The sequence below is a fragment of the Centruroides vittatus genome, unplaced genomic scaffold, assembly GCF_030686945.1.
Source record: "Centruroides vittatus isolate TY-2023 unplaced genomic scaffold, ASM3068694v2 contig_955, whole genome shotgun sequence".
Classification (NCBI taxonomy): domain Eukaryota; kingdom Metazoa; phylum Arthropoda; class Arachnida; order Scorpiones; family Buthidae; genus Centruroides; species Centruroides vittatus.
In genome coordinates, this window is record NW_027122634.1 from 2126101 (window position 1) to 2149039 (window position 22939).

Here is a 22939-nt window from a genome sequence, read left to right on the forward strand (position 1 = left end):
TGCATCTCCATTTGACTCAAATGTTGGGGAGAATGGGAAAGAGGACCTGGATTAGGTTCTATTCCACCAATTAATAATAGGCATATGATTAATTCCAAAATCAATCTATTGACGAATATCCACATCCTTAACTCGACCAAAATACGGTTATAATTTCCTGGTACGTTATAATACAACTGTTAAGCTCTGCAAAAAGTTCACCAACACCTTCAACAACCAACTCACACCCCCAAGTCCCTTTTATATTTATCATTTATAAAGATTTTAAATAATTTATAGAAACTGAAACAAACAAACAAAAAATGCTAAACAATTTAAGGAGTCTTATAAGTTTATTTAGATTAATGCTTAATTTAAATAAACTATAAGACTCCTTAAATTTCTTGGTTATGGTTTCTGTGAAGAAATGCAGTTGAACATTACAAGGATTAAATTATGCCATAGGATATTGATATCTGTAGAATTAAAAACATTGAATGGAACCTGTTTGTCAAAATCAAAAACTTATTTGATGTGCACAGAATTAATATATTTTGAATGGTTGATATTTTGTTTTGAAATAAACAAATGGAAGATGAGAAATATCTTTTATCAAATTAATGATTGGAAGAGTTAATATTCATCCAATAGATTCTTGTAAGATATAGATAAGAATAAGATGCTTCTTATGATCTATAATGCTTTATAAGTATATTAATCATAAAATAAATAATAAGTTAAATCAACACACTAAAAACCTTTTTTTTTTCACGTCTCAGTACGAACTGCCTTAGATAAAAACTAACATTTTCGACCAAAAACTTGGTCTTCGTCAGGCTATTGACCAGTATAAAATTTGAACCTGGAATTCGAACGATGTGTTTAAAATTATTTTAAATTCCAAATTATTTAAAAATTGGAAACTAATTTTTGCCACACATGCTACTGAAGTGATAAAAATATTGTTACATCCCCACAAATAAATAATACAATGTATTTGCTGGTATAGAAACGTTAGCAATGTGCTAGTAAGTTAAAGTATATAATAATAAAGTTGGTTATTGATAGAGCATCTTCACAATTTCAATAATCTAGAATAATAAATCTATGTACTGTAACAGTAGTGTCCTTTATGTATTAAATGAAAAATATAACAAAGGCATTTTTAGATCTAAATTTAAATTTAGAATGTTTTGATCTGAATATGAGTATATTTTTATTGTAATACAGGATAAGTCAAAAGTCTCTTGCAAGCTTTTCATTCCAAAAGCATTGAAGATATATTTATTTTGTTAACGTAGTTAGTTATATGGAAAATCATTCATGGACAATGGGATAAAACCATTTCGGTTGACTTTGAAAATCATTTTTACTATTAGTAAATTTAAAGTTTATTTTTTTAAAAGGATTTACACCTTGAACATCTGTATACACAATGCCGATTAAGAATTCAGAAAATGGTTTTAGAGTAATTAAATGGTGCTCTTTAACTTTTTATTGGAACTTTTATGTTACTTCCGTTGTTAAAGTGACTTTGAAAATGATTTTCAAGGTCAAGAAAAATGATTCTGTTCGATTCTCTATGCATGACTGACTGCCTATGTAACTACATTAGGTAGGCATAATATAGTACATGTAATGCAGTTAATTACATTAAAGAGGTAAGTAACTACATTAACAAAATTAATATATCTTCAGTACTTTCAGAATAAAAATTGTGAAAGAGGTTTTTAACTGTATATCATCATTACAATTTCTTTGAGCTGGACATTCAAATGCTGGTTGAGTGTTAGTTTTAGTCATAGCTAATGACAGAAAATACTGTCTTAAGTTTTTATATTATCTTTGAATAAAATCACTTTTTATACCCTAATTTTCAACAATGACTTTCCAATTTTTCTGATACATCATTGATTGTCTAAAATAATAATGCGTATAACGAATCAGGAAAAAGAGAAAGTGAAAATAAATGCAAGATTAATCTCAAATTATTTTATTGTTTTAATTAATATTTATTTGTATTAAAATTATTATTTTGTGTTATTTGATAAATTGAAAAATGTGCTAAGTTAATGGAATGACATGAAATTTAATATGTATAAATATTTGAAAAATTTGTTAATACATGCTTATTTGCTATTCTATAATGAATAGATAATAAAAATAAAGTATATTTTTATGTTTATCATCAGTTTATTCTATATCAGACATGGACAAATGCGGCTTTTTTTGAGTTACATGCGGCTCTTGCTGAAAGTGTTAATTTCTGTTTTTTATTATTATTTTTACAATTTTATTTTTATAATTTTGTGAAAATATGTTTATTAAAAAAATTCAATATTTGTTTTATATTATATTTATATTATATAATAAAATCGCGTGCCTTACCATACTATGCGTCACGACAGTACAGAACTGCGACTCCCATGCATTTTGCAAAACCTACATTTTGGCTCCCACCAAACTCTTGCTTGCCCACCCCTGTTATATATATATATATATTTGTTTTAAATATTAGTTGTTCTGAAATTTTGTTTTTGTACATCCCGATGTAATTAAACTTAATGATAACAATATGTGAGTCCCTGTTTAGGCAGGAACAAAGGACAATAAAAGTTAATGGACTGTTGTTTTTGAAAGAGAGAACTGTGTCTGTTTCTCTTTATTGAAATATACAGCTGCAATCAAAAACTAATCTGTGCAAATAAAAAACATGATATATATATATATATAATGCATTAAAATTACATCCCAATTTCCTTTTTTTTTTTATATTGAAAAAATTAATATTTTATGTAATAATTTCTGCATGATAGTATATACAGTATCTATTATTTGTATCATACTTTTGTTATCTATGTCACTTTTTTAAATTACTTTAATAATAATGATAAAATTTCAAACTTTTTATATTTACTTATCTAGGAATAGAAAAATATATAATTGGTGACTAAACTGAGCTTTCACTTTTTGAAAGATCGAACATGCTTGCTTTTTGTTTATATTGACAGCATTGATAGAAACAAATAAAAGATCAGTTTAGTCATCAATTAAACATTAGTTCCAGCTTTAAAGAATAATTTTTATATGGAAATTATATATTTACACTTTATTCTGATATCTAATAGAACTACAACAGCATTAAAAATTATTTGATTATTACAAACTGCTTTATGTATCTTGGATGGTGATGTGTGATACTTGGTTGAGACTCTGAAATTTTAAGTTTGAGGGCCATTTTTTGGTAATGCATAGTGACTTTGTCGAAGATTTTTCAAACAATCCATGCCTTCACTAAGTAAATAGACTGGTCTCTGCTATTGCACATTCTTATAATCCAACCAAGATTCATTAAACAAGTTAATACAGTTGATGTTCTAAGCAGCCTTTATTACAAAGAAAATAGAGATATCATGCCTTTCATGAATAAAATTTATTTATTATATTTTCTGTAGCAATTTTCATGCACATTTTACCTCTGAAAAATTGCATATTTAAATTTAGGAATTAACTTTTTATATGATGAAATTTTATATATTCAGATATAAAAAGAAACATAAATCATATTCCAATGTTAAAACAGCTGAAGATCTAAAACCAAAATTCACAAGCTATAACTATGCTTGGATTATTAATAATTAGCACAGTTGTAGCCCATGAATAATCTGGCTGTAGGGTTCATCCATAAAACATGCATCCTGGTTTAAGGAGAGAATGGTATATTAAAAAAGACCACAAAATACTGCATAGAGAAGGGATGAGTAAGGTAAAAAATCCATGTGGCTAAATTATTTTAATAAAATAAATAAATTTGGAAATTTAAAAAAAAAATTATATATTGCATTTATTAATGCAGTAGAATCATATTATAGCAAACTTTTAGATCTTCCCCAACAGAATGTTTCAGATGTATGAGCATATTTATAACGAACTTTTAGTTTAACACTTTTTTTCCTGTCAGTCCCATAGCAAATGAATTCCTGCAATTTACACTTTACTATAACAATTTCATTACATCTTTCTCTCTTCCTGATTTTTTCCAATTGGTAAATAACTGTGTCCAAATAAGAGGGATAGGCTTAGAAGTAACTAATGAGTTGTAAATATACAACAACCACAAATTGTCATGAGCTGTACAGAAATGCTTGGTGTCTTAAAAAAAACTATTGATAAAACATCAGTGTATTGAAAATAAAATTCCGTTTTTTATTTGAAAAACTGCATTTTAAAGGAATCCAACTATGGATAATAATACAAGTTTTAGAATGTTTTTATTAACTATATTTCTTTTTATATGTTGTTTAATATATTACTATATAGTTTTGTTCATTTAATGTTTACATGTAAAAAAGTCATTTTGAATTAGAATAAAATTAATGTCATGTATAAATTCTTGAAAAATCTAAGTGTAATATAATAATTAAATTTTAAATATATTCATATTGATTACTTGAATTTTTCAACAAGATTCATTTAATTTACATTTTAATTTCCAAAATTAATCACTTTACATTTGCTAATATAGGCAGAATTTAGTCAACTTTCCTTTCATTGTGTTAAAATGACCTTGACTATTTCCTTCTAGTTGCATGTTAAATTGTAATTCTATTCTTATAAAAAAATATTCAAATTCTAGAATTTTGATATATTTTAACAATGAAATTTTATTAAATATCACTTTAATCAAATTAATGCATTAATAAATTATGCTTAGAATTTAAATAAATTCCATTTTTTTATTATGTAAAAAATAATTGTACATTTAATCATTTGTATTATATCTTATAAGCATGATGACAATGATTATTTCTATAATGATACTTTATAGAATGTACGATGTAAAACTTGAATTTTTTAAGATATTTGAGAAATGCTCTTATATTAAATCAAATGAGTCTTAATTAAACCAGCTAGTTTATGCAACAATTAATAATTAGAATTTAAATAATTTGGTACTAGAGGTAGACAATTAAGACAATATCCATTTATTTTACAAAATTCAGTTTCAGTTCCTTATAAATTATTCTAAAACTTGCAGATTTAGAATAATTTAGAAACTTGTTAAATTTTATCAGTTGTAACCTTGAAATTTTATAATTATACAGTAATACCCCGAACTTACGCAATAGATGGGACCGAGCGATAACGCGTAAGTCGAATTTGTGTAAGTTGGGGTATAACTTCGCATATAAATACATACAAATTATTTTTAATTGGGATCGGAGACTAAAGAAAACAATAATTTAGAAAAAAATGTTTAATAAAATCTTAGATAATACATATGTATAACAAATTATACTATTAAAATTGTAAACCGAAGTTATTTTGATGTAGAAGGCTTCATAAAATCTAACAAATTCATCTGACGGCTCAAAGATTTTTTTTCTCCCGCAAAATTTCCTCATAGCATGGTAATAATTTTTTCATTTCTCGTTTTGTAGAAAAAATGCGCTCTTTGTTGGAGTCTATGTTTTCTAAATTTGTAACCCCTTTTCAATTAAACTGAGACCTTCTGTCAAGTTTCCAACTGTCATTCGATCATCTGATTGAACTGGGTCTAAAGGATCAAGTTTTGCCAATTCACAAATTTTCATTTTTGTGTCGGAGTCTTTAATAATGTTAACTTTACATTCCAAAGATAAAGATTTTCTTTTCTCGTTTGATGCAGAAGGATCAGTTTTACTTTGTTTGGATGACATAGTAGAGTCTCTTGAGTCTCTGTAGATATAACAAACACCGAAATAAATAACACAAAATAAATTGTAGCTATGTGTCGATTCCGCGCGACATGTCCGAACATGTAAGCTGAACAATAGTTTGGGGGAAGTGAGTAATCAAGCGTTGCGTGGTGCTCAAACAAAAGACGAATTGTCGAGATTTGAAAATCGCGTAACTCTGGGTTCACGTAAGTCGGGGTAGCCTAAGTCAAGGTATTACTGTATTACTGTATTACTGTTAAGGTATTACTGTATTTAGATATTTCTATTTTCTTGAAATTATTTATACAAATCTTTCAATTAGTTTAATTGAAACATTTGTTGTTTTTATTTTAACACATAATATACTTTAACGTTTTTAAAGTTACTTTGCTTAAATTTTAATCTTTTTTTTATAAACAAATCAGAATATTTCTTTTGTTTCATGACGCATTGAATCATATGATAGCCTTAATTAAAAAGCTAGAAAAATAAAGACTATTTTCGGATTATAACTTTCGGTTAATTTTTTGATATTATATACATTTTTTAAATTTTCATAGTGTCATTGATGCTTGTTCTGTCTATAAGAATTAATGTCAGATTTCTTTCTAAACAAAATTCTTCAAAAAATTTTGCACTTACATGTTAAGGAAGATAAGAAGTTTTCCTTGTTTACAAGAAAAACTTCTTATCTTCCTTTAATTAATTTTTAATTTTATAAAATTATATATACAGGTATTTGCATATTTATGAATTTCATTTTCTGTGGTTATATGATGTCTGTCATAGTCAAAATTATTTTTCATTTTCCAAGAAATTTAAAGAATAAGAGAATTTCTTATTGATAACATTAATCTAATTAATTGATTGTATTAATCTAAATTAAAAGAAATTATAATCAATAAGTTAATATTTTTACAAACATTAAGCAAAAAACTGACAAACTATATACAATGTGTCTGTTCTGATGCTACTTTCAGTGTGAATTTGTTCTTTAATTTGTTTTGATTAATCATATCACAATAATTATATAATAATATAAATAAAAAACTTGAATATAATAATATTTTATTTTCTATAAATTAGGTTTTGTTGAAACAGAATTATGGCATCATTATGGTAGATTTTCTTCATTATCATCATGTAGACATAAACATCCTTCATTAATATGTAAGTTTACTTTTAAAAATGGTCTAATTCTTATATTGTTTTAGATTTAATCATACAAAATAAAATTTCGAAATTTCCTTACTTAAGAACATTAAAAGATTAAATTGAAAGAAGTTTAACTGAACTGACAGTTAAAGAATTTTAAAAATATTGCAGTAACAAATAATTTTTTTTATCCTTTTCATTTTCTTTAATTTTTTTTTAATATAAAATATTGATTATAACATAAAATACTTTCAGATTTAAATTTACAGCAGTTAAGAGGCTTTAAAACAAGAACAGAAAGAAAAACAACATATGGCTTAGGTGGAAAATCTGTAGAAACTTCTAGAATATCCAATGTTAGTGATAAGCTATTAGGTTTAACTGGACGAAAAGAAAAGGTAGGAATCAAACAAAATCTGTAGCAATGATTGCATTATAAAATATTTCTTTTTAATAAGGAAATATTTACAAATTTTTACAGGACAAGTTAAAACTTCAATCAGAGGCTGAACAAAGTGATAAATTAAAATCATTGCTTACAGATGAGAATCTCAGTCCTGAAGAACAACAAAAATTAAAGGTATTAATTACACAAGTAAATTGCTTATTTTTTCAACATGAATAAATGAATTTGTAAAATTATATATAACATGAAATTTTTATAATAGTATTTCTTTTAGCCATGTATTTTTTCCCTTGTTACTTATACAATAAAACCTGTGTAAACTGGAATAGTATAATACCAAATTTTTTCTGTTTTGACAGGTTTCCATTTTGAACGGATTGTAATAGAATTTTTTTTAATCTTTAATTAAACTATACCAGATATAAATGAATGTAAATGTCACACAGTTACATTCATTTTATAGTAAAATCACTTTTATTATGTACATAAAAAATTTTTATTACTAGGTTTAATCCAAATTACTCTAAAGTGATTCCAACTAAAGATGGATGTATTCAAATGAAAGAATTGAGAACTATTCAATTCTAAAAAGTTCTTGCTGTTCTTGGAAACTTATGCTTATGTTTGAATACTGATGATTCTCAGATGCAATCCTTATGAGTGCACTTGACAATGAACAAGCCAATTCAATTCAAGCTCACTCTTCTGTTGGAAATTCTACAAAGAATTGAATTACATTAATACAGAAACCAAGCTATTCTTTCACCTGACTTCTTGAGGAATTTTAATACTCTAATTATTTGTTAACTTCAATATCTGTTGTTATCAACAATGTTAATCAATTTATAGTTGAATATTCTGTGCTAATTAGTTACTAACTATTCTATAGTGCATACAAGGCAAATTAGCAGTACCATGTTGCCTTATTCTCTTTGTTTTCAGCAAATTACATTTGTTGCTAGTGTTTTTAGAACTCAAGTCTTTGGAATTTTATTTTTGTATTAAAAGTATGTGATTCTGCTCCTAGTTAATTACAACAAAGATCTTGTTTCTGTAATTGTATCCCCTTGTCATGTGACCTTTGTTTCTCTGAGAAGGTTAGAACTCATTTTGGGAATACATTTTGTCATAGTGGTGATAGTTATGCCTGAAGACAATTTTCCTTGTTTGTCCACAGTGAAATCTTAATTTTCTGCTTTTTATTCAGGTTGAATTATATTCTTTGTATCTAAAAACCTTTTTGCCTCTGCTTTAGATGGGCTTTTGTTTTATAAAAAAAAAATTAAAAATTGCTTCATTCTCCATTCTGAAGTTATTTCCCATTTATTCAGGTTTCATTTTAGACAGGTTGTATTGTGTCTTTATATGTGTATATATATGTTACTGTGAAAGACCGATATCTGGCAAATGTGGAGATTCTCCGGTGAATGTCAGCATTCACACAGTTGTTTCGTGTATGTACGAAATATTTGCTAAATATCATTATTTTTCACTTACACTGGCAATGTCAACATTCAGCATGCACTGATGTTGAATGTTGAATAAAAATATTTTTCTTAGGTTAAGTCAAAAATGCAACTTTTTAATATATGATATATGTCAAAATAGGAGAAAGCTTAAGTTACAGCACATGCAAATAAACTGTTGAACCTAAGACAAACTGTATATTCTTAATCAGAAAAGAAAAATAATACCAATAATAAATTTACACATAAATTATGTGATTAACGTTATACAATTTTATTTATTGTAACAACTTAAACTGTTAGGATACTTTCAATTGCACAAGACTTCCTTGCTTTTACAACTACATTTAGTTGTGGAACACTTATTTTTGCAATTACAGCATGTATAGCCTTGCCTTCCACTTCTTGAATTAGTTGTAGCTGCTTCTCTCAGGGAGAAATCTTACCTAACCTAACCTAACCTATCATTGCACATACCAACAAACCTTGCATAAGACTGACAAACAGTAGTGTTTGAGAGTATAACAAATAGATACGGCTTTTTGTGTCGACCTCCACCAAAGCTTATCTGTGCTTGTCGACATACACTGGCGATTGTTCGAATGTATAATAATATAACCAAATATTCGGTCTTTCGTCAACGTATTTTGTATGTGTCGACATTCACCAGAGAATATCAACATTCTCTAATTTTGGTCTTTCACAGTAACATAAATATACATATAAAGGCACAATAAAACCTGTCTAAAATGTATATATACTGTAGTTGAGTTCATATTACTATTTCATGGCATATATATATATATATATATATATATATAAAATAGATTTATTGTAACAATTCTAAATTGAAAATTTTACTGAAATATGATAAATTTCTTAAAAATTTTAAAGAAATTTTCCAGTGTATTTAAGTTTATTCATTTAAACGTAAAATGAAGTTTAGACCATTTACAAAAAATTTTTACATTTCTTGAGTCTTTCTTTTAATCCTTTTCACTACTCCAGAAGTAACAGTTATTATGGTTATTTTGAAGAAAAACTTCTTTTACAAAGGTAAAAATAGGTAAACAATTCACAAAGTTAAAATCGATCCAGTGTCAGCCTTTTATTAGAGGTTCTGACACTTTACAATTAAAAACACAAAGAATTCTTCTCACCATATTCTCCTTTTCCAATTTATAACTGCTTCAAGCCCTCTGGTGGTAGATACGAGTTTTTCACATCATTTGCATATGGTACAATTTTCAATGTCAACTCAGGATATTATTTCTTCGTAAAATGAAGTTTAGACCATTTACAAAAAATTTTTACATTTCTTGAGTCTTTCTTTTAATCCTTTTCACTACTCCAGAAGTAACAGTTATTATGGTTATTTTGAAGAAAAACTTCTTTTATAAAGGTAAAAATAGGTAAACAATTCACAAAGTTAAAATCGATCCAGTGTCAGCCTTTTATTAGAGGTTCTGACACTTTACAATTAAAAATACAAAGAATTATTCTCACCATATTCTCCTTTTCCAATTTATAACTGCTTCAAGCCCTCTGGTGGTAGATACGAGTTTTTCACATCATTTGCATATGGTACAATTTTCAATGTCAGAACCTCTAATAAAAGGCTGACACTGGATCGATTTTAACTTTGTGAATTGTTTACCTATTTTTACCTTTGTAAAAGAAGTTTTTCTTCAAAATAACCATAATAACTGTTACTTCTGGAGTAGTGAAAAGGATTAAAAGAAAGACTCAAGAAATGTAAAAATTTTTTGTAAATGGTCTAAACTTCATTTTACGAAGAAATAATATCCTGAGTTGACATTGAAAATTTATTCATTTAAAGTTGAGTTTTAGTAGTTGATTGAAATACTTTTGAAATACTATACATTTTCAAGCTAAATTATCTAGTTTTATAAGGTTGCAAATCTCAACTTTCTAATCTAATTAGATGGATAAAATTCAAAAAGTGATAAAATGAAACTTATTAACAATGAAAGGTTTAATGTTTACAAAACTACAATAGTTAGTTTATAATCAGCAAATTGTCCTTAAAGTTTAATTAACACTAATGTGTTAAGTGATGTGACAATAAATGTAGAAAAAATTGCTTTGTTCTAATAATAATATTATTTTAATCAAGAGCAAGAGAATTTAACTTTTATACCATAAAAAAAGATGCTTCTACCTTACAATTGTCACTTTTCTCAAACCAGTTACCTACTTGTCACACTTGGTGTTGACTGGAAATTACACTTCTGCTCTGCTTTTGCATTCTTTTAAGCACTGAATGTGACATCACATTTCTAATGTCATTGAGTGCTCATCTGCATACTTATTTAATGAGAATTGTTTTACTGACAGTTTTTCTTTATAATATCTAACAACATATTGCCAGTAATATGTAGATTAAATTATTCTGAGACATAACAATTTAATGACCATTTTCTTTTAATTTGCCAATTGTAAATTCTGTTTTTGACTGGGACCTGCTTGATGTAGAAAATGATAGTGCTGCAAAATAATTTTAAAATCTCTTGTGTTTGTTATGGCTATGAATTAATTAGAAAAAATGCCATCTATACTGGCATTTAAAGTAAATCAAAAAGTTTCTAAGAATATATTATTATGAAAAGACACAGAATAATTGAAGTTGAAGGTACTGCCTCCAGCAGACAGGAAGAGAAGTGAACATTATCATTTTTGCAAAAAAAAAAAAAACATTTTTTGAGAGAAAATTAATAAAAAGTCAAAGCTGGAATCCTAAATATACTTTGTAAAAATGAGTAAATTGAAGACCTGAGGATTATAACTAGGCTTAGGGATCTGTTTGGTGAAATTGAGTTATGAATGGATTTTTATGTTTTTAGGGTGTAGAATCAGAATCAGAATCCACCATGATTTTACCTCTAAACTGACTTACAACACTGAGTGAGGTTTGTAATATGAAAGAAGGTTGATTCACATAAGAGGCTTACATGTGCATTTCATCAATCAGTGCTAGAACTAGGCTTTCAACAGGCTGCACCAATGGCAATGTTTGGTTTGCATAATGGACAAAGAATGATGGTTGCTATGTTGTCATTTGCTGTTCAGTGATATATTTATTATGTTGAGGATATTAAACATGCCTACTGATTCTGATGATGATGAAGAACACAAGGACCATGATGGAAGGTGCAGCTCAAGGTTAGGCATGACACCATTTCCACCAGGATCATCCAGCAAAGGAGAGAAGTGAGAGTTCAAAATCCCTGCTGATGACCCAATGATTGTTCATTATAAGTATTCCCATTCAGCATTGGAAGAGTATGCTACATTTAGCATGAAGCAGAAAGGCCATCATAAAGTACTACCAGCTCTAAAGAAAAAATACGAAGGACAAACATTGCTGTAAATCCAGCAAAGATTGGTAAACTTCAGAAGCAGATGGAGTTCATACCAGGGAAAATGGATTTTTGAATATGCTACTTTGCCAAACAAGAAAAAGGAGGCACCTCTCAGCCCAACATACTTGGTGACAAAGAACCTGCAGAATTGGGGAGTATTGGAAACTGGAATGGGTCTCCTTCCTGTGTTCAGCTGTTGTAATGTCACTAAGATATAATGCAATCTTTCCTAAGTTCAGTTATAATAGTGTAAGGGACTTTTCATTGTTCTTTTAATTTTTCTTTGCATAAACAGCAAGAAAACATGTATTTCAGATAATGTGAGTATATTTTGATAAGAATTCATAGTAATCTTTTTTTTCTACTGTAAAATTAAAAAAAAAAGGTTCTAAGTCTAGTTATAATTCTCTGGTCTTAAATTGTAAAGATCTGTATAGTAGTTCATTAGATCCAAGGGGCATTACAGACATTACTGCATTTATATATGATTCTTAACTATATTAATTGGAAAGTTTTCAAAACTTAATATATTTGACATTTCTTTGCATATGTTAATTTTTATATAATATAATTTTGTTAACTAGCAAATGAAGAAAAGTGAAGTATAATAATTTATCAACAAATAAATTTCTCATTTTCTGATAATTCCATAAAATAAATGTACAGTATTTTCATTACTATGATAAAGAAAATTTAAAATAATTAGAATTAATTTAAGAATTATGTAACATATTTATCCTTTTATTTTGTAAATGGTTATTGATATATTTTTTCATATTAACTAATAAAGAAATAGAATGATCTGTAAAAAAATCAATGCAAAAATGTATTAAATGTATCTATATCAAAATATTATTTCAGTTATAATTATAACTTTTGCAATATTTTAATAATTATGCTTAAATGAAACGACTTTAATATTAATTTTCTCTGTGCAGATTTCATTTGCCGAAGGATATCTTGCTGCCGATCCTAGAACTAAAACCAGCTCAAAACTTAGATTTTTTCATTTCTTCAGAGATATTCTTGGCATTCTACTCATCCTTGGAATTCTCTTCTCCTTCATGGGTGAGCTGTCGGGTATCGGATTATTTTATTTACTCCTTTGTTTTTTATTTTTATTATTATTAGAATCCCCCGGTAGAATTATTGTGTGCTTTAATTTAGAGAAGAACAAATAATTTATAGGCATTTAATTTTATTTTTGTTGTTTTTAAATCTTAAAAAGTAATCTTTAAAACATTTCAATTTTTTAAATAATAGATTTAGAAGAATTATTTAAGTTTGAATTTCACAATCATATCTAGTTTTACACAAGAAAAGTTACTTTATTATACTCGAGTTTATTTATCTGTCAAAACTAATATTATTAAACTTAATATACACATGCCTTTCCAAAAAAGAACATTGATTTTATTGACGTTGAGGTATTATGTCTTATAAAACTGAAACTTCTGCAATGCATAGATTTAACAAGTTATGTATATATTTTATCAGATCAAAAAAAGCTGCTATTAGATTTTAAATTCCAGAAAGAATGGAATATTTTGAGAACAAATTGTATCAATGTTAGAAAATTAAAAATTCCTATTTTACAGCAGATAGGGAAATTTTTAATATACATGCATTTATAAAACAATAGACCATTAAATATTAATTGATTATCTACAAATTTTCACTTAAACTATCCTCATGATGAAATAATATGATATATATTTCCATTTAAAATTATTTTGTACTTCATTAAGTGTTATTTAAACAGATTACTGGTTTTGGGATTATTATTAGATATTACTGATAAAGAATATAAGTAATGTATTGTTGATGATATTATTTTTCATATAAAGCTTATATCTGGATTTTGATGTTTTAAAATTATTTTTTAACTGTCATATCCTAGGAGGACCATTTAGAAGGGTTTTGATTGGTACAGGAAATGAAGTTCATCCAGAAGAAATAGATGTTACTTTTGAAAATGTTAAAGGCGTAATAACATGCTTTTGTTGTAACAAAATGAAAATCGTATAACTCATTTTGATATTTAATAATGTAAATATATTTCATGTTGCAGGTTGAAGAAGCCAAGCAAGAGTTACGAGAAATTGTCGAATTTCTTCGCAATCCCGAAAAATTTTCGGTTTTGGGTGGGAAATTACCTAAAGGTAATATTTATGATATTAAATAGAAATTTTTTTATTAGAAGTAGACAATATTAAGTTGAGAATTTCTTTTCTTAGAAATTTGTATTAATTATATAGTTTAATTAAAAAACTGTTGGCAGTAAAAATAATTGTGATCAGAAATTCATAAAAACACTATGTATACGATGGCATTTTTTTTTCAAGCTCCAATGGTCCATAAAACAAAGACAAGTGTAAATACCAAAATGAATTTATTACCTAAAGTTAGGTACAAACATGGTTACGTTTCAACATAATCCCTGTGAAGATTGAGGCATATATATATATATATGGACCAATGACATAAATAAAATGTAAACCTAAATCATTGTTTGGCCTAATTCTATCCTAGTCTAAGTTATATCTTTTGATTTAAATAGTGATAGTTAACAATGACCAAAGAAAATGATTAATGATTCAGATGATCTAAGCTGTCATGTAGAAAAGATCTGTTTCTGTAATTGATCTTTTATCTCTGTTAATGTAGTTTAATTTTCATTTTTGTTTTAAATTTTCTAGTGAAGGCATGTTAAGAATGAATTTCAAAAATTGTATATTTCCTAAAAACTTCATTCATTTAATTGAATTTAAAGATGTAGATTTAAGATATAAACAGTTTAATATGAATGATAAACTTAATTGAATATATGTACTGTACAATCATATATATATTCAAATAGTTTGACAATTTAAAGGTTCAAATGTACTAATTAACCTATAATGTAAGTTCAAAATAAAAATTGTAGTTTCTCTGAAAAATAAAATATCTTTACTACATTTAGAAAAATCTATTTAAATGCTAATTGTAATCAATTTTAAATTACAGGAGTTTTACTCGTTGGTCCACCCGGTACCGGGAAGACACTCTTGGCTCGAGCGGTGGCTGGAGAAGCGAACGTTCCATTTTTCCATGCGGCCGGTCCAGAATTTGACGAAATCCTCGTGGGACAAGGAGCCAGGAGAGTTAGAGATCTTTTTCGTGAGTATGGTACCTTAAGAAAGATGTATTATAAGAAAAAGATAAAGTTTAATTACTGTTCTTGATTTTAAAAAAGAAAATTATTTAACTATGAAAGTTTCCTCATATGATGTTTGTAATATTTATTGAGATAACCAATGAACTCTTACTAATCTGGACTCAATCTGAACCAATTTTGTTTGTCAGTTTGCTAAATGTTCTAGCCAAAACAAAAAGAAATTTACAAATTATTGTTTAAAACATGATATAACTTGTAGAATTTTAATACTACTATACACATTTTAAGATAAAAAATTTTTATACTGTATTTAGTATATGTATGTATGTATATATACATGTACACACCAAATACAGTATAAATTTTTTAAAAATATATGTACAATTAGTCTTTGATTTTGTGTCATTGTTTGTTTGCCTATGACATTAGCACTAAATTGAGTGTAGTGCTAAAATAAAGTGTCTCAAACAATAAGAAATATTTATAGTAATGAGAGCTGTACACGAGTTTGAGAGTTTCTCACCAATTCATATTCTTTTGATGTCATTTGTAATGCAAGATTCACATTTAGTAATTTGTAAATATTAAAGGATTCTCTGTTTAATATTTTTAATTTTTAGGGAAGATCTGTTCATAAGTATTTGTTGCAGCTATTTAGAAGGATGCTATATCAAGGTTTTGATTGTATTTCTGTTAGTTCTTTGTACACAACTGCTGATCTTAACAACTTTATGCAGCTAGTTTTGATTAGCAAAAGTAATAATCATAACTTTCAATTACTTTCATTACATTACTTTCGATAATCAAACAAATACAGAAATTTATGGGACTCAATAAATTTAGATAATCTGAAAAAATTTAAAAAGCCTTTGCAAAAGAAAAATTGAAGTTTGAGTAACTCGGATTTATGTTTTTTAAATTTAAATTTAGATACTGCAAAGCTGAGAGCTCCGTGTGTCATATTTATTGATGAAATTGATTCCGTGGGTGCAAAACGAACTAATTCTGTCTTACATCCATATGCAAATCAAACAATTAATCAACTTTTGACCGAAATGGATGGGTAAGAAATGTTTTTTCTTGTTAATGTTTTGATATTAGTAAAAAGAAAATAGTAATTAGCATTTGTTGGTATATATTATAGTTTTCGTCAAAATGAAGGGGTTGTAGTATTGGGAGCTACAAACAGAAGAGATGATTTAGACAAGTAAGTTTGAGCTTTTACTTATTTGATTTTGAGGAACAAAAAGTACATCTTTTATGATATTTACTTTAAAATAATTTTGTGGATAATTCATTTTAGGGCACTTCTTCGCCCCGGAAGATTTGATGTGGAAGTTCAGGTTCCCATTCCGGATCTAAATGGTAGAAAAGAAATTCTCGAGCTGTATCTGGGGAAAGTCAAAGTTGCGGATGATGTGGATGTTCTCGTTCTTGCTCGGGGAACCACCGGCTTTACGGGAGCGGATTTAGAAAATTTGGTGAATCAAGCAGCACTCAGAGCGGCCATTGACGAAGCAGATGCTGTGTCAATGAGTTACTTGGAAAATTCTAGAGATAAAGTACTTATGGGTAATTACGATCATTTAATTATCAAAAATTTTTTAAGTTATAAAATTAGACTTATATTTATGATACAATCTCCTGTTATAGGGCCAGAACGCAAATCAAGAATTCCAGATGAGGAAGCCAATAAAATCACTGCTTTTCACGAAGGAGGACATGCGCTAGTAGCATTTTATACTAAAGACGCTCACCCTCTTCACAAAGTTACTATTATTCCACGTGGACCATCATTAGGTCATGTAAGTGATTATTAATTTAAATATTTATTAAACAGTTTAATTTTATTAACTTATAAAATTTGATGTCTATTCAGACTGCATATATCCCAGAGAAAGAACATTATCATGTTACCAAAGCTCAAATGCTTGCAACAATGGATACCCTATTGGGAGGAAGAGCAGCTGAAGAAATTATCTTTGGCCCAGAAAAAATAACTTCAGGTAAAATATGACAGATATTAATTTTACTGGGATGTAAATTTATCACTAAGATAATTAAAACTAATTTTATTAGGAGCATCTAGTGATTTGAAACAAGCTACTAGTATGGCAATTAACATGGTAAAAGAATGGGGAATGTCAGAAAAGGTAAATATCTCAAAATATCTTTACAAAAATTTCATAAATTAAAAACACAAGAATAAATATTTATATATAATCATTATCAGGTTGGAGTTAGGACCTTTGAAGGAGAGCACAATTCTCTAGTCGTCGTCAACGATTTGGCTCCGAGCACGTCGGAATCCATCGATACGGAAATTAAACGCCTTCTGGCAGTACGTATCGTTTATTTATAATTGCAAATGCCGTGTCTCGTAAAGAATATTAATTAGTGTTTGCTTTTATTGCGATAGGAATCTTACGAAAGAGCAAAAACCATTCTCCGTACACACAGCAGGGAACACAGGCTTCTTGCCGAAGCTCTTCTCAAATACGAAACATTAGATGCAGAAGACATAAAAGCAATTATTAGTGGAAAATCGTGTCCCAGGGCAAAAACGCATTGACACCCATACTGGTTAGATGACGATTTCTATGTATATTGGAATTAAAAAGATAAACTTCACACAAATTCTTAGAAAGTTTGTACAGCGGAAGCTGAATACGGCTAAAATTAAAAGCAATTTCCAACAAAGATATTTTATCGGCTGTAATGACGTACTTTAAAACACAACAGATCGACATAACTTAATTTTTGAAAACAGAGCTTCCTATTTATTATGTCTTTGAAAAATAGAGATAAGTATAATGATTTATATGATTAGAGAAAAATATATTTTGGTCCAAGATAGATTTTACAACTTTGTTTTTAAACTTTACCAATAAAGTTTAAATATCAAGCACTTTTTTAAATTCAATTTTGTCAAGTTTTACAGTATTATAAATTGTTAGATTATTATTAATTAGATGATAAATCATTTGCATGAATTTTTTTGTTGAATGTTTATTTTAGAATATACTTTTAATTTGCATCAACACTTATTCTGTTTAGAAATAAACTTTTTTATATTATTCGTTTTGTACAATCACAAAAGAATCTGAAAATTTGATGTTTTTTTAATATCCCATTTAACAATTAAAAAGATAACTAAGATTGTACACCAGTTCCAAAAGAAACATTATCCAATATTTAATTTGGCTTTTGACATTTTCAAATATAAATTAAAAATTCTGTTTATAAAACTATCAATTATACTAGGACATTGCGTGACTGTTGTTTCCTGACAGAATTGAAGTGGAGCCAGAAAGAAAGATGCGATCCTTGTACCCGTCGGCCATGGGAGACATGATCCTTGCACTTGCTGACATGGAGAGGCGATCCAACAACAAAGCAATTGTCATTGATTGCTTTGTTCTCGTGTTTTATTTGTTTTTGCATCTATTTTCAGTTGCATCAGAGAGCACAGACATTGTCACTTTAATACATTTTGTATATCAAAAACAAATTCATGGACTCCTATTTTTTTTGCATTTAAATGGATCCTACATTTTTGGATTCCTTACAGAGATTAATGGAAAATGGCAAAATTTTATCAAAATTGGCCCATTAAATTTTGAGAATGAACTCTATTCTATAGCAAAGCCTATAGAAGACATGCCAGCAACCGTGGAATGTTGCATGACAATCACACAATTACTGCAATATTGCTTGATTATGCACACTTGTGAAATGACCTTCTATCTCAAAAATGAAGTCATGGACCCCATTTTTTATTACAATTTTGAATTCCTCATTGCAATTAATGGAAAATGGCAAATTTTAATCAAAATCGATTGAACAGATTTTATTTGTGAATTAAGGTTTCTTTTACTTAACAGATTCATATACAGAATCTCCTGAAGTTGCATGATTTTGCTTAGGTTTATCAAATTTATTTAAATATATCAATTACTTTGAAAATTTGTACATAAGGATTTGATCAATGGATTTCTCCCATCTCATTACATATACAGTGGAGCCTCGCTTAACGAGCACCTCACACAACGAATATTTTGCATAACAAGCAAAACAAATTGTGAAAATTTGCCTCGCATAATGAGTGATGAGGAGAGGGGAGGTCCCGAATTGTGCACATGCGACATGCTCCATCAGTCTGTGTTTAGCAACTTAGTGTTGCTCGTGATCACATATTTTTCCAAACTTGTGTTCACACATATTACTTATAAACATCAACAACCATAGTCCATTATATAATAAACACGCCAAATGATATGCCAAATTCTTGGGTCATTAAATTTAATGATCGATTCCAAATTAAATTTTAGAAATGTCCGAATTAAAAATTAACTATTTATAATTATTAAATTTAATACGAGATGGAAACATAACTGCCTACTTCTAGTCAAATTAATTAATTTCTAATATTTAATTATAGCCTTTACATAACCCAAGAATTTGGCATATTGTTTGGAGTGTTTATCAAACATATTAGCTGTGATTTTTTTTTTTTTTTGTTTTTGCAAATCAAATTCTCATTCCAGGATCGTTTATTCCGCACTAGAAGAAAAGATGATGATGATGATTCACGCTCCTTAACAATGTATATTGTACAATTTTTTTTTGAGTAAACATTATACATAAAACATTTGAGCATTTTTTTGGTGTGGAACAAATTATCGTATTTTACATTACTTTCTGTGGGAAAAATTGTTTCACTTAACGAGTGTTTTGCATTACGAGTAAGACTCTGGAACAAATTATGCTCGTTAAGCGAGGTTCCACTGTAACTTCAGTCAATGCAAGACCAGTCTACCTGTATTTGTTCCTTTTTGCCATCTTGTCATTTCCACCAAATCCTTTTTCTATCATCACCATAAAGTTACTAATATAATCGAAGATTGAATTTATTGAAATCAATGTAAAGTTTAACTGTTTTGTAAAAGAATTTTATATTTTTCTTAACTTTGTAGTTTTATTTGTTGTTTTTAGTGGGTATTATTGTTATGTTATTTTGCGGATGAAAAATTTTGTCTATAAGGGCAATTAACATGGCAATTAACCTGTAGCATTTGTAAATAAGTTAACAAAATATACAATAATAAATATATTATATTGGAATTAATACAAAGTCTCCTAAAAGTAAACAGGAAAATTAATTCAAAGTTTTTGTGAGCTATCTAGCAGCACTGGCTAAACAATCACAAGAGCATAAGAATTGGCATGAAAAAGTCAAAGTCTAAAGTTGTACAAACAAATTGAATAAAGGGGATAGGTCCACAAGTCCTTTTATTTGGCAAATTCAACCACAGTGATATTAAGATTCACGATAAACAACCAGTAACAATAAACAGTTGCATATTACTGGTCAATTATGATGACGATTGGTTTACATTAACAATGGAGGTAACTGGTTATTTACCTCTGCCATTAATCTTCATATCTGCATCTTCGTGTATTGTCAATATATGTTATTTTACCCATATAATTTTCAAAATCCTATATCCATGGGTTGCATGCCAAAATCATCAATTGGTGATATTTTTATTAAAGTGGCAACAAAAACCTTAGTCTGCTTATTTTGTCATTCAGTGTGAATTGGGAAAAACAGCAAGCTCCCACACACTCAGCTTTTTCATGATGTCACATGGCAAGTTTGGGCAGGAAAATAGGAAGTGACGTCGAGGATGCTGGGTGCAATGCATGAAAACATGCATTGCACCCAGCATTTCCTGATTGGGGATCTTTTATTGACTGACAGAAAATTTGGGAAATTTTTTGGGGTGACATTTTTTTCACTTTGATCTCTTTTCCATAGACTAAAATATAAAAAGTTTGACATGACATTCAGAATTAATGTTTAAACGGTATTCCACATGAAAATCTTGCATTATTTGCATAAAGACGACGATACAACTCAGGACCATTTTCAATTGAAAATTAAAGAAAAAGACTAAGATATGTTTATTTAATTTTTTTTTTTGCCATCCAACACAGAAGTAACAGTAAGTTGGGTTTGAAGATATAATAAATTCTTCATAAAACACCATTGTTCTAATTTTTTCAATAATCTATTTATGGTGTTTTATGAAAAATCTTATAATCGAGATGGGTTGCTAATAATAATGATAAAGCACAGAGTCCAAATGGTTAGGAGTTGAAAGTTGTAATTTAGTACACAGAGTACGTCATGAAAATGAACACTAAGAAGGGATTTTTCAAAATTCCCCCCAGGGAGAGGATTAAGACTTATTCTATGAAACAGCTTCTACTGTACTATTTTAGATGTAATTTTTTATTTTTAACTGTGCTTTAGTAGGGTACATCATGAGAATGCATCTAATAAAAAATTTTTGAAAATCCTCCATGGGGAAAAGGTAGAAGGTTAAGGATTACCCTGAAAGAACTCAGGCTTCTACTATACTTTAAATGTGGTTTTTTGTGTTTTGACTGCTTTTAGTAGGGTATGCCATGAGAATGCACATTAAGAAGGAATTTTTGGAAATTCAACTCTCCCAGGGAAGAGGAGGAGAGAGTTAGTTTCAGTCAGTATAAACTGTAAATAATAAAAAAGGAAAGTAAATAGTGGCACATATAGTATACATTTTGGAAATTAATAAATATTTTAATCATTCCACTGTTCGGGTAAACCAAAAACAATCCAAAATAAACGAATTTGAATGAATATTTGAATTTGTTCCAAACTTGAAAAATAATGTTCCAAACAAGTTTTCTTAGATTTTAGAATTTAACCTTACTTGAATAAAATGATTAATTTTATCATAGTTCTTGTACCCGGTGAAAACAGGTAAGATTGGCTATAATCTAATAATCTTAATCTTTGCTACCATTACTTTCTGCCCGAGCAACGCTGGGCTCATCTGCTAGTTTATTAAATCTTCAAAGCCAACTTACTGTTACTTCTGTGGTTGGATGGCAAAAAAAGGATTAAAGAAAAAGCCTTTAAAATATGTCTACTTAATTTTCAAGTATTTCAAATTTTATAGCATTGTGTAGAAATAATTGTGTAGTCATTTTTAAACATTTGATCACATTACTTTCCAAGTGACAGCTTAATGTGTTACTTTTGTTTTCCAGACTCCAAACTGATAAGGCTACCAGCACCTGCATTAATTAATTAATAAATAAAACTGGTGGCAGAAAAAATTTTAGAATATCAACTGTTTTGTCAGTTTTAAATTTTCCAGAGTGACCCCTGTATATCTTCATTGAGGTGTAAATAATTGTAGGCATGAAATCTATATATAAAGTTGTAGATTCATATCTTATTCTGTTTTTTTTTGGGGGGTTTTCTAAAATTAACAGCAGTTAGTTTAGTACTACAAATCATTTACTGATTATTATTATTATATAAACTCAAAACAGCATTGAAGCTCACTAACATAAATATCACTTTCTCAAATAGTTTTGCACATACAAGCCTGTTCAGAGAGAAACAATGGCAAACTCTTATTTGATTAACTACCTGAGAAAATGATACTTAAGTTAATGAGTTCCAATAAAGCAGTGTTTTGGGTTTAAATTGCAATTATATAATGGACTAAATAATTTAGAACTAAATTTAATTGAATATATTTTCTGTTTTCATTTGTTAAAATCCAAATTATGTAAATTTCAATAGACAGTGGCTATTTTTTTTTAAATATTGAACAATAATAAAAGATTAATGT

The 22939-nt window shown here is 28.0% G+C and overlaps 1 protein-coding gene across 3 annotated transcripts in view; it reads left to right on the plus strand.

Moving 5' to 3' along the window:
- YME1L (ATP-dependent zinc metalloprotease YME1L) overlaps positions 1-17949 on the plus strand; it is a 39819-nt gene extending 21870 nt beyond the window's left edge. For 2 of the 3 annotated variants that reach the window (XM_067282396.1, XM_067282398.1), the window contains exons 4-18: positions 6765-6848; positions 7089-7231; positions 7315-7413; positions 13027-13168; positions 13989-14074; positions 14160-14250; positions 15095-15247; positions 16176-16308; positions 16390-16452; positions 16549-16817; positions 16899-17050; positions 17125-17251; positions 17325-17398; positions 17479-17586; positions 17665-17949. In XM_067282396.1, the coding sequence (XP_067138497.1) occupies positions 6765-6848; positions 7089-7231; positions 7315-7413; positions 13027-13168; positions 13989-14074; positions 14160-14250; positions 15095-15247; positions 16176-16308; positions 16390-16452; positions 16549-16817; positions 16899-17050; positions 17125-17251; positions 17325-17398; positions 17479-17586; positions 17665-17817 (1877 nt within the window). In that variant the 3' untranslated portion in view covers positions 17818-17949. The remainder of the gene's footprint in view (positions 1-6764; positions 6849-7088; positions 7232-7314; positions 7414-13026; positions 13169-13988; positions 14075-14159; positions 14251-15094; positions 15248-16175; positions 16309-16389; positions 16453-16548; positions 16818-16898; positions 17051-17124; positions 17252-17324; positions 17399-17478; positions 17587-17664) is intronic. The other variant, XM_067282399.1, reaches the window with a different exon arrangement.
- Positions 17950-22939: the final 4990 nt, after the last annotated feature.